General features: G+C 36.2%; 1 protein-coding gene across 1 annotated transcript; it reads left to right on the plus strand.

Moving 5' to 3' along the window:
• Positions 1 to 1,260: 1,260 nt before the first annotated feature.
• On the plus strand, positions 1,261 to 8,336 carry LOC141589799 (B3 domain-containing transcription factor ABI3-like). Its single transcript, XM_074410423.1, has 6 exons — positions 1,261 to 2,934; positions 3,359 to 3,451; positions 3,555 to 3,655; positions 3,790 to 3,836; positions 3,928 to 4,004; positions 8,202 to 8,336. The coding sequence occupies exons 1-6, from the start codon at positions 1,261 to 1,263 to the stop codon at positions 8,334 to 8,336; spliced, it is 2,127 nt and encodes a 708-aa protein (XP_074266524.1).
• The last annotated feature ends 5,400 nt before the right edge of the window (positions 8,337 to 13,736 follow it).

Genomic DNA, 13,736 nt, shown 5'->3' on the forward strand with positions numbered 1-13,736 from the left:
CCCTACTTACACATGAGGAGGACAAAATGAGAATTAAATATTGTATCCTCCTCATGTGTGAGTAGAGAGGACGTCCTCCGGGAAGACGGAAGAATTTCTCTTATTTTTATTAGTACACCATTGTATATAATACGGAGTACGTACCTATTTTATTACTTTTTTGTACCATTTAATTCAAATTGTAATATGTCCTTCAATAAATTATTGAGAGACCGTTTTTAGGAGATTTATTGGTAGACATGGAAAACGGGTTAATCGGATTGGGTTAAGATCATGTCAGTTCAGGTTGAAGTCATGATTGGGCCAACAAATTTCTTGTTTCAAGAGATAATAGACTGTGTGCAAATAAACATTCGGGTCAGATCATATCTAATCGAGTTGATTCGGGTTACGAGCCAAGCTCGTGTCCTCGGTTTGCGTGTCAAGTTAGATACGAATTGGGTTATTCGAATCGGTCATAAAAATCGGTCAATTTTATCAGGTCTAGACGTAATGGCCTGGGTTCACGTCTATTCCTTTTTTTCCCCATTGTTTTAGTAAATTGAACTCTCAAGAACAACCAAAAAATATGATGTGGGGCGTCAGACTTCTGAATAAAACAGTTTTAACATTAACTTAACCAAGTAGGTTTCTCCTCCATTTCTATCCTTGATCCTTCCCATTTCTCACAATCCCACTCCTTCACCCTCTTCCCTTCATTTCACCTTTGTTCTTCCCACAATCCCACCTTTTATATATAAATAACCTCTTAATTACACACACTAATCATGTGCCTACACTAATCTCAACTTGCTTAAACAAATCCCTTTTGCACTACCAACCAATTAAACAAATAGCAAGTGGATAATTACAAGATTTACTCTTAAGATTATCAACAAGATAAGGAATATAATCATAACCCATAGGATAGATTCCACAACTTGTCCCAAGTTTTTTAATGGTTATAAGATTACAAGGTTTGTATTATTCAGATGGTTTATGTTGCTTAGCCAAAAGGGTCCCCTCTCCTCTCCACTACTTTGATGTTTATTTCTTTGCTTCCTTAATTCACTACAACAAATTAACACTTACCTACTTTTCTTTCCTATATCCTTTCCTTTCCTAGTAATAAAAATCCATCATCAATATTATCCATTTCAAGTACAAAATCTGTCCTTTTTTTAGTACTTTCCTACATGATATTACACCTAACCCACTTTCAAAGGTTTCTTTAGGTTTTCTTGTAAAAAAATAATTATTTAGTTTTATTTTGTGATGGAAATGAAGGATTTGAGCATGCATGGTGAAGATCTAAATGGGTTTGATGTATTTTCTAATAATCAAGAAGTTGTAGTTGTTGTTGGCAAAGAAGATGAAGAGATCTGGTTTGAAACCGCTTCTCAACATCACCAAAACAGTTTTATTAATACACATAATAATAACAACAACAATAATAACAACGATAACAATAATAATAACAATAGTGAGTATGTTGATTTGGATGTGAGTGATCCATCATCGCTATTCTACGCCGAGTTTCCGGCTCTACCGGATTTCCCTTGCAAATCATCCTCATCGTCGTCAAATCGAGTCGCGTCAAAGCGGTTTTTTAATTCAACAGCCACATCGTCCTCCTCCGCGTCGACGGCTTCTTCCGGGGTAGCCTCGTGGGCCGTGCTCAACTCCGACGCTGACCACGACCCGAATTCAAACCCACAAAACCAACAAGGAGGTTTGGTTTTGGATGATGTGGATGTAGATGAATGCATGGATATGATGGAGAATTTGGGTTGCATGGATCTACTTGAGAGTACTGATATTTGTTGGGACCCGTCTCCTTTATTTCAAAACGAGTCCCAAAACAGTCAGAGTCATAGCCACGACCACTTGCGCCACGAACAGCAACAACAGCCGCAACAGCCCGTTGACGATGCTAATGAGGAGGAGCACTTGTTTCGACAGTTTATGTTGCAAAATGAGTGTAAAGTTAACACTAATAATACTACACCATATGTTGACCTTGGTCAAAGTAGTGGTGCTGCTGGTGGGACCCAGCAGCCGGAGGATGACTTGGCGATGGTGTTCTTCGAGTGGTTGAAGTCAAACAAGGAGACGGTTTCGGCTGAGGATTTGAGGAATATTAAGATAAAGAAGTCAACTATTGAGAGTGCTGCTAAACGTCTTGGTGGTGGTAAAGAAGGAATGAAACAGTTGCTTAAGTTGATTCTTCAGTGGGTCCAAAATCACCATCTTCATAATAATCTAAACCCGAACCCTAACCCTAACCCTAACACGGACTTTCATTGCATGAACCCGCCAACATGGTCTATGCCGGATATGGGACCCATGGTGCCAATCGCACCGTCTCCAGGGTTCATGATGCCCCAGCCCCACATGGGTGGGGATCCTTATGGGTACCCACCTCCGCCAATCCCGGGTCAAGAATACCACTCATGGGCCCAACCAGTTGCACAAGTGCAGTACGGGATGGGCCCATACGGGTCATATCCAGACCCGGGATTTGGTGGGTACCCCGCTCCGTACCCGGGTGGATTGTACTACCACCCGGGTCCAGGAGAGGGGTTGGTGAGGGTAGGGTCGTCGGCGACGAAGGAGGCTAGGAAGAAAAGGATGGCTAGGCAAAGAAGGTTGTTTACACATCAACATCATAGAAACCATCATAATCTTAATCATAATCATCAGGGGAATAATAATCAGACGGCGGAGATGAGTGGGGGTTTAGGGCATGGGAATTGTGGGGTTGCTGCACCACATCCTAGCCATGCAAATTGGGTTTATTGGCCACAACATCAGCTTCCTCCGGTCCCACCTCCTCCTCATGTGATTCAGTCGGTTTCGGGGTCCGGTCACATTGTTGGGCAGGTTGCAACCCAGCAGGACCGGGCTGGGTTAAGTGGTTTCCCTAGACAAGTGGGTGGGGTGGATAAAAAACAGGTGAATTAAATTTTTAAATTTATTATAATTTGGTTAATTTTATTGATTCTTTTGGTTTGTCAATTGTAATTGGTGTGTTCTGCTTTTTTGTTTTGAAATTTGAATTGTTGGGGTTTTTTAGGGTTTGTTAGTTCCCTAAAAAGTTTAATTAGTTCAATTTTTCATCATGGGAAATGAAAGTGAATGATTAAAGTTTTGAAATTGGTTTAATTTATTTATTGTGGATTATTATTATTAAATGCTAAATACAATTGTATTTAAGAATTAAATACCTTCTGATTTGGGTATTAATTTAGAAATTAAGAAGTAAATTACACATAACCAATACAATTAATGCATATATTAAGAATTTATTTCCTCTTTGGTTTCTTAAATACCGCCCACCGGGTTGTATTTATCATTACCCTTATTGTTATTATTGTAGGGATGGAAAACGGAGAAAAATTTAAGATTCTTATTGCAAAAAGTGTTGAAGCAAAGCGATGTTGGTAATCTCGGGAGGATTGTCTTGCCCAAGGTAGGTTATCAAATGTAAATTTATACATTTAGATTAATGTTGTCCAAGGAAGTGTAATTAAGTCGTAATTGTTGTCTAATTCATGCTGGGTTTCTTAAATCAGAAAGAAGCGGAGATGCATCTGCCAGAGCTAGAGGCTAGGGACGGGATTCCCATCGCGATGGAAGATATAGGGACATCTCGTGTTTGGAACATGCGCTACAGGTACCAATTATCATAATGCTCAACTATTATAATGCTCAATAGATAATGCCTGATTATTTAGAGATTACTCGTATTATTCTTATATTTGATAAATCTAACGGAGAAATATTTGGATTTGTTTTTTGGAGCTCCAGATTTTGGCCTAATAACAAAAGCAGGATGTACCTTCTAGAGAATACAGGTCTGTTATTATTATGTCCTTCAACTTGGTACATTACAACTTGTGCCGTTTAGGAGTGTTCTCATCTATTAATGTGGACCGTCGATTTCAGGAGATTTTGTGAGATCGAACGGACTGCAAGAAGGGGACTTCATTGTAATCTACTCAGATGTTAAATGTGGCAAATATGTACGCTTTCTATTCCCCATCATTATCTTATTATCTTCAACTTGTAGTTGTAGTACTATGTTACTATGATCTTGTGGTACTCCAATTTGGTACGGAATATATATACATGTAATTGACTTTATTCCCTTTCCTTCCAAGTTGTCAAATATGTGGTGTATACTGTATAGTAAAGAAGATATTAAGGTACATGTTAGATTAACTTGCAAGTTGCAAGCTTGGAAATAATCTGAACGTATTAAGGTCTATGATCGAATTTAGGCACAAATTGCTCGTTTCTTATAGATGGATTAGGTTATGGACAAATCCTTCGATGAGTCTATGATACATCATTATCAAATATGGAGTACTTCCCTTGTCTAATGCAATTGTTTAATCTTTGCCCTCTTTTTGAGGGGTGTTGTAAATAAAGGTAAACAAATGATTGGCACGGGTGTAAAGCTAACGAATTACCAAAAAAAGGGTTTACAGAAGTTTAGCAAGTTGCATGAGAGCAAGTGCAATGGAAGAACTTTGTATAAAGTTTTTCCATTGCCATGTAAGATTTTGACAATCTATATATATATATAAAAGAGAGTTTTTTCGAGCGATCTGAGAGCGTCCACATCATCAAAAATCAATTTAGGAAAGTATAATTTTTGATGTAAAAAATAAAGTGGAAAATCTTTTAATTATTATAATATGTATATTTCCTAAATTATATTCAAGTGATATTTCCAATTTTTATATCAAACTTTTACATTTCATTTGGCAAAAAAATAATCGTTAAAAAAATTATGAAAATAATATAATTAGCTTTGTGGAAAAAAATGCTATCATTAGAGTATAGATTTCATATTATTTGCACATATTAAAGATGGTGTACTTCTTAATACAGAAAATTGTGTACTTTTTAGTATGTTTTGTCCCACATTGGAAAATAAGTAGGAGTGGTGAATATACTACATATAAATAGTAGAATCGTCCCACATGGAAAGATTAGTATAAGATGATGTGATCCTATGATTATAAATAGGAGGCATATTTGGAACTTATGTATCCACCCAAAAAATTTTGAGTCTCATAAATATTGTTTTAAAGAGCTTAAGATTTTCTATCATTATCTACGATATGATATAAAAAATAAAGTGGAAATCGTTGCAGGGAACTACCCGGGAAAGAGTTAAGAACATGAACAAGAAAATCAAAAAATACAAAACTAAAGGTTTTACTAATGGTAGTCTCCTGATACAGTACAAAACTAAAGATTTTACTAATGGTTGTCTTCTGAATGCAGTAATAGTCGTTATATGTACGATGTAGAGATCTCTATCTAATGATCGAGACTAAGTGGTTTTACCTTCAAAAAAAATAATATGTATACAATAGTAGCTTTTTAAGAAGAGAAATGTATTTCTTGGCATTTCTTAAAAAAGTTTGTATTACTGTCTCTACAATAATGATTTCTAACCTAAGTTAATCTTTGAAAAATCTTTTAGTTATTATAATATATACTCTGTATTTCTTATTTTATATTCAAGTGATGTTTCTAATTTTTATATAAAAACTTTTACATTTCATTTGGCAAAATAATGTCCGTAAAAAAATTATGAAAATAATATTATTAGATTCATGGTAAGAAATGCTATCATTAGAGTATATATAGATTTCATATAATTTGCACATATTAAAGATTGTGTATTTCATAGTATGTTATATGTCCCACATTGAAAAATAATATAGGTGTGATAAATATACTACATATAAAAAATAGAATTTTCCCACATCGAAATATAGCATAAGGTGGGTGAATCTATGATTATAAATATGAGGCATCCTTGAAACTTAGGCATCAATCCAAAATCTTTTGAGTCTCTTAAGTATTGTCTTGGAGAACTCTTGAAAGTTCATATCATTATATTTTCTACCTATAGATTTTATATGTCCCATATTGAAAAATAATGTAGGTGTGGTAAATATACTACGTTTAAATAATATAATTAGAATTGTGTTAAAAAATATTCTATCATTAGAGTATAGGTTCCTATCATTTGCACATATTTTAATTATGATAAAAAAAATAGAAAACAAACGTCCATGGTAGCATGTGTAATCTATCAAAGAGGTTACCATGAGAAATTTCCAATATTATAATGATATAGTTAATTAAATTTTCATTTAAAAGAGAGATATCCGTACCAATAAAACAATAAAGGGGGTATTATTTTTTAATTGTTATTTTATTGTCACGCCATCAAACTTAACGTCCATTTAACAGCCTTTACATTAGGGGTGCCATGGGCAAAAAAATGGAACCTCAATGGTACCATAGACAGATTCTTAAAAGTAGGGGTAACATAGAAAATCTGACAAAATTAAGGGGTAACACGGGAAATTTCCGTATCTAAATTATGTTAAAAATTTTTTGAAGAAAAACAACGTACAAATATTAATGGAGAGTACTTGATCATATTATTAAATTTAAATATAACTATTAGATATAATGAGTAGTAATTGTCTGTATTCGGTATTCGAGATCTGGTTGGATGTCGAACTAAGTGCAAAAAAGATGATGTAATTATGAGTATGTTATTTGTCCCACATTGAAAAACAATGCAGGTTTGATGAATATATATTACGTATAAATAGTAGAATTGTTCCACATCAGAAAAAAATCCAAGTTTGGTGAATATTTTACTTATGAATAGTAGAATTGTCCCACATCGAAAGATTAGTATAAGGTGGGTGATTATATTATTATAAATAAGAGTTAACCCACGTATATATTAATCTTTTATTTTTTTTTAAAGAGATATTTTAATAATATGTAAACTAATCATTAGACATAGAATGTAAACATTAAACCCTTACCACGTTTTTTTTTTTTGCATTATAAATAAGTTAATTACCCCGTTGCAACGCACGGGCATTCAAACTAGTTTAAATAATTAAGAACTTTTTGATACAATGAAAGAAGTTTAAATAAAGTTCTTTAATGGGGCCATAATTAATTTGTTATCTCTACAATTTCTAGTTTTTTTTGGGAAGAACTTGGTTCTTCTTTTCAAACCTAGTTTGTTCATTTAAGAACAAACTTTATTTTGTAATGGGACAAACTTTTTGTAAAAGTTCTTATTTACCAACCCAGGACAAAAAACCTCACATTGCAATTGCTCTGAGTATCGGAGAGAGAGAAAAAGGGGGACGACTAGAGGAGAAATATAGGGGAAATGATTTGGAGTTGTTGGAGTAGTAAGGCTTCTAGGGGAGATGGGTGGGAGCCTGGGAGGCGATGGTGGAGGCGCAAAAAGGACTTGAGGGAGTGGGGTATGGAGGTAGCCATAGATGATGGGTGAAATGTAGTTGGGGTGAGGTGAAGGGCATGGTGATAAAAAGGTGATCGAAGGGGTGACAATGTGACATTAGGATGAGTATAGGGTTCGGGTTGTGAGGAGGGAAACAAAAAGGTGGAATTTGCAAAATTTGCTGATGATAAGAGTGTATGTTACAGTGAGCTGAGACGACTAATAAGGCCGCATTTTATGGCGAAGTCGTCTCTTATTGATTACTGCTCAATTAGGATTTTGCTTTAGATTTTTTATACTAGAGCGTAACATGGCATTATTGAAATGTGATATGTGAGATCATAAGAAGGTACTCCCATGCTGCTCAATCTGATTTTTATGATTCAATTGCGTCTGTGTGGGTGATATACCTATTTCAACGTTGATTCAGAATGTTTCGTCTTTAGATAAGGACTCCCAGTTTTGTATTATGTCTAGAAATTGGACGCACAAAACTTGTATAGGACGCCCATAAGATCTTCAAAGTTTTGCAATACAATGACGATATTTTAAAATAAAAACGGGAAAGTTTGAGATAGCTTATATAAAATGATGTGCTCTAACCTACTTCCTTTGTCCCAGCTAATTGTCTAAGATCTACTTCCTACCAATCGAAATACATACTCTCTAAAAAAGAAGAACACCTAAACAATGACGCTAAAAATAGTTTGATACTTCATCCGAAATATGCTGTCAAATGGTCTTATCTAAGAATTTGTTGTTCATCGCAGTCCGCTTGCATTGGAAATGATTCTGTAGTGTTTGTTCTTAGCATAAAACAGATTTTGTTCGGAGTTTTTTTTTTTAATTTTCTTAGGCTTGGACATGATTTGTTTTCTTGATTTAATAACAGTGGTTTCTTCTGTATCCTTTTCAGATGATTAGAGGAGTGAAAGTACGTCCGTCCCAACAAGGTGCAAAACCCGAAACACTCACCAAGAGTAACAAGCCTAGTAAGACCCAGAAAACACAGGGATCTTCCACACCCTCTTCTCTGAATATGATGCAATGACTTATTTGTTCTATGTAACATCGAGAATAACAGTGATCAGAGAAAAATAAATTAGATAGCTAGCATGTCTAGTTTTTTTAATCTCTTTGATGAGCTAAACCGAAGATGTTCGAATGGCTCTTGGAGTTTTGGGTGCTGTAAAAGAGGACAATTTATGTGAGTAACTGGAACCTCTTAATTAGATCAGCACCTTGAAAATATTTGTATGTGAAACAATGTACTCATATTTTGTATCTTCTTTGTTTTTGTTGTTCTTTTGTAAACTGAGCTCATCCTTGGATGATGATGTGGTGTATACCGATTAAAACCCGCTGTTAGATAAAGATTTGTGTAGAGTTTATCTCATTTATTTACCTATTACTGTTTCAATTAAGTTCTGTAAATAAAAAATAAAATATGTGATAACTTAGGGTCTTATTTTAGTGTTTGCTCATTTTGCAAGAGTGGTGTTGCTAGGATTTGTCGTGAGGGCCGAGAAATTTCAGCGGGGATACCGACACTTTAATACGTTTTATGAAGTTTAGTTATGTTCACACCGACTTTTATACGGAGTACGTTTTATGTAGTTTAGTTATGTTCGTACCGACGGTTTTATACGTTTTATTAAGTTGATACTGTAAACTGGAAAAATCCAAAATTTCAATCAATTTTTTATTTTTTTTTTGAGAAAAGATAAACGATTATATTAAAAACGAAAAGGTTTAATACAAACCAGGGGAGGGTTCGCGGATAAAGGAGTACAAACATTGGGCACGGCCGCACGGTCAGAGTTATAAAAAGATACTCTCTGTGTTATTTGTTGTCCTGTTCCATTTTGCGGTGTCTCAGTCAATTGTTGTCATTTCTATTTTAAGAATGAACTTGATGAGCAATTTGATCATTCACACTCAATTTGTTCCACTTGTCATTTAGTAATTGGTTCCTCCCCTTTCCTTGATCTTTGTGCGAAAACCAAAAGACAACAATTGACCGGGACGGAGGGAGTAAAACAAAAGGGGTACAAAATCCCAATTAAATAAACCACCATCAGAGCTCGAATTGCGCAAAGCGAACATGGAAATTGTCTTTGTAACATGGTTTGTAGATCGCTTCTCATAGATGATGATCGTTCAAGGTGAGGCTTTTAACCGATCCCCGCACTCTAAAATGATGTTATTATACAGCGCGCAAGGAGCCGAATTACCCAAAATTAAGTCAATTAATTTAGGTTGAATTAATATTAAATTAGTTAAGTTTAATTAAGTTAATAACTTAAATTACATTTGATTAAATTCAATTAAGAGATGAAGTGTAAGTTGATTATAGAGCGTATATAGAAGCTCATTTTTGTTCGGATTGGCTAGCCAACTTAGGAAATAATGGGGAGCAAAGGTTTTTTTTGGTGTCAAATGAGCCACAATTAAGTACAATAATAAGAGGTGCGAGATTCGAAACTAGGTATAGGTTAGTAGTGCTGGAGAAAACTAAGGGAAGCACCGGAGTTTTGCGAAGTATAGTGGAGCAAGATGTTGCATGGCTTTCTCGGTACATGTCCCTGCTAAAGTTTAGTGAAATTTTTGTAGATTTTTTTTTTCCCTTTTTCGTTTTTCAAGTACTAAAGGAGTGATTTGGAGCAAAAGTTCAACCCCCTCATTTTCGTTTTTCACTCTCTTCTCGTATACAAAAATGGCCTTAAAGAGACACTTACATTTCTTTTGGTCTTTGGTTGTTGCATGTTGTTCGCTTTTTCCCTTGATAACTCCGTCACAAGGCAATGTCACGGCTGATATTTAACACCATAGGAACAACACGATATGAACACAGTTTACTTATCCCATCTCACAATACCAAAGAAGTAGTTTTTTTTTTTTTTTTTTTTTTTTTTTTTTTTTTTTTGGCAGAAAGCAAAGAAGAAGTTGACAAAACAAAGAAGTTGGAAAAGGGAATGTGCATTTACAGGAAAATTGAAAACTTCATACGACAGTACTAACTCGCGTCTAGTATTGCTTCTCTCTAATTTCTATCTCTGCTGCTAATCCTTCATGTTCTCCCTAAGCTTTCGGCAACTCTTTAACTAGACGGTAAATTAAAGCTTCTTTTTTTATTTTATTGAATATCTTCCTCGTCTTCGTCTTCGCCTTCACTTTTGCGTGCGTTTGGCTTACTTGAAATAGCCTGATTTATCGATAGGCTCTGTCATCATCAGTACACATTGTAATGCCGATAAAACACAAGAAACGAAATACTTGCTATTTGTGTCATTCCATTCGATAACAGAAAAGTAGGCAATCACCTGTACTCCCTGCATTTGCATATGTTGGTAAGGAGGATACGGTTGACACGGATTCACCGTATTTGCGATTTGTGTCATTCCAGGGATCTGAATGGCATATTGATTACCTGTAGAATCTGCTGCAGTGCTTGGTTGAACACAAGGCTGGGCATAAGGCTGAATGGGTAATCTTGGTGCCAACGGGAGCATCACGTTTGTACCAGGACTTGGTACTGTTGCTGCTGGAGCCGGTATAGCAGGCGGATATGGCATAGCCATTATTGGGCGGCTCATGCCCATATCCATACTCATACCCATACCCATAGCCGTACCCATACCTGTACTCATACCCATACCCATTCCCGTCCCCATTAGTGGCGCATACTGTTGTTGCATCCCAGCATACATCATTCCATATCCCATTGACATCATCTGAAAGCCACAGTTTTATCGGAATGATTGTCGTTAGTAAGATAATAGTTCAGATTTAGGCTTCATCTAATGGTCGACTGTTATTTGCATACATGTATTTGCGTTTGCAGTTGTTTCATGTACTCGATTGCCTCATCCAACATGGAAGCTTTATCCGACTGTAATCAAGGATAAGAGGAAAGAAAATGAGCAACCCATAAACAGATATAGGGCAACTATATATTGAAATCTGTTCAAGCAACCCACAAACGATTCATCGCAATCATCGTTTATCCATTGGAATACCTTGTTACAACGAGGGATGAGTTCCTGCAATGCCTTCATTTTCTTATTTATCCTATCTCGACGTCTCTGAATTGAATATATAGTTGGAACTTATTAAACCGTCGAAAGGAGTACAAAAAATGTCATGAAACAATAATATGATACACACCCTTTCTGATTGATTGTGAACATCTGCAGATCGAGTTCTCTTGGTAGCACTTGAACCACGGGAATGTTTCTTCTCCTCGTCAGACTCTACATCCTTGTGGAAACAAGCATCTGCCCAAGTTAGCTCAGTAACAAAAATAGAAAATACGACTAAGTATTAAAGCTTCAATCTTAGATGTACTACACTTGCATATTACATTTATTTTACCTAGTACATTTAGATCAAACATTACTAAATAAATACTCTGCGAATCTCTGAGAAAATCGCCACGTTAGAACGGATTAAACAGAAATTTCCTACTCTTGTCTATCAAGGGGTTCCATTTTCCTTCTACTCCATCAACTTTCAAGTTTTCGACTAACAAAGATTATTCTAAGCATTTACATAAAACTTGGAGGGGTTAAAAAAAGACTGGTTAACCTGGTGTATTAATGAATAGAATCTCTCCCTAGATTCCTTCCCGTTCAATCATTTGTTTAGTTTTTTTTATTCATATTAGAAGGTGTTTTAATTAAAAATAAACAAATGATTGAGACAAATACACACACTTACAAGCCGGATAAGGACGAAAAGAGAGGGTACGTGAGTAGCATATGACACACTTACAAGCCGGATAAGGACGAAAAGAGAGGGTACGTGAGTAGCATATGACACCAATGGTAAAGAGCAGTGGCACAGTAAGAGTGAGGGCTCACTCTCCCCAAAAAATGTATACTCTACTGCACCTCCACAGCTCCATGACGCCAGCTCTCCATAATGTATAAAATCCAAAAAAAATGCAGCACCGCCGTTATAATCCACTGCCCATTTCACATCATAATCCTACAAATTTTTTAGATGTTGATCTGAACCAAAAGTATTTGGATTTTTACTCTGTTTTAGTACTTATTTTCTATATTTCATTCTGGCACAAAGAAAAAACTGACATCTTTCACATATTTCAAACTTTAAAGGTAAAGAGAGGATCGAAACACTTAAATTAGAAAAACATAAACTATTTGTCAATAAATGACTAGGTTATTTTACGAACTTCATTAAGAGAACCCCTCGAGTTTGATGATATCTACGAGTATTATCTATGTCTACTTGGGACTAATTTGGATTGTTTACATTTGACTAAAATACTTCTCACGAAAGAATAAAGACGTAAACAACCGGTTGAATTAGAATGAGTATAATGTAAAGTAAATACAAGAGCCTAAAGTATTAGAAGTAAAAAATACTTTATCTGTTCAATTAAAGTCTTTACGTTTGTTTGTTTGTTTATTTTATACACATATAATATATAAGTATATAACAATGCCCTTTTTTGTTTCATACGACTAAAAATTACAAAAATTTAATATTTATAATGCAGTCGGTAACATAACTCGAACAATATCTCAACTAAAAGTTATATTGGAAATTTTCACACTTTAAAAATAGTGCCCAAAAAGCAAAGCAAACGTAAAGAATTCAATATGACGGAGGAAGTATGACTTATCTGAGTCCGGGATTAAAGATGGTCTAACCTCAATTCGAGCAGGGGCTGTGGCGGGGCCCGCAGCGGCTGTTGTAGCGGCTAAAGACTCTTCAATTTCTTCATTCTTTAATCTCTTTCCGCAAATAGCCCCGCTGTTACTGTCGGTTCCGGTAGTAGTTGCGGTGACGGAACTGCTAGACGGCGAGGTGGTTACCTCTTCACCCGCCTCTACCTTGTCTCCGCCACCCGGAACCACAGCCGCCGTCGTTGAATCCGTCATACCCGCCGCCGTCGGAGAAGCCTCAATGGGTCCGACCGTTGCCATACCTCCACTTATTATCGGCGTGTCGTTGGAATCCACAACGGTAAACCCTGACCTCCTCCTCTGAAGCGGCTCCATAATCCTAGAAATTAGCGGAAACCCGAACCGTGAACTATTTGTCACGCTGTTTCCCGGCGGTCTTACGGTGGTTGGCGGCGGCGGTGCCGAGGTAGGGTTCGGGTGTGGCGGTTCAGCGTAGAAATCATCGATAGGGTAGTGTAACCATGCTGCCATCTCGTCATCCGTCATGTCTAGGTGATTATTAGCGGCTGCTGGCGCTGGCGGAGGTGTTGGTGTTGGTGTTGGTGTTGTGTCCACGGAATTTGACGACGATGGCGGTTTCGTATAAGAGTTTCGGTCTAGTACGTGTATGTTCCGCCAAAATTGCTCCATCTCATTTTCTCCACTGTTTTTTACCATTCAGAAAAAATAAAAACGGCAATAAAATCCTACAGTGTTCATTATTTGGATGTCTTTATATACGACAAAAGTCAATGAAA

Source organism: Silene latifolia, chromosome 7, assembly GCF_048544455.1.
Source record: "Silene latifolia isolate original U9 population chromosome 7, ASM4854445v1, whole genome shotgun sequence".
Classification (NCBI taxonomy): domain Eukaryota; kingdom Viridiplantae; phylum Streptophyta; class Magnoliopsida; order Caryophyllales; family Caryophyllaceae; genus Silene; species Silene latifolia.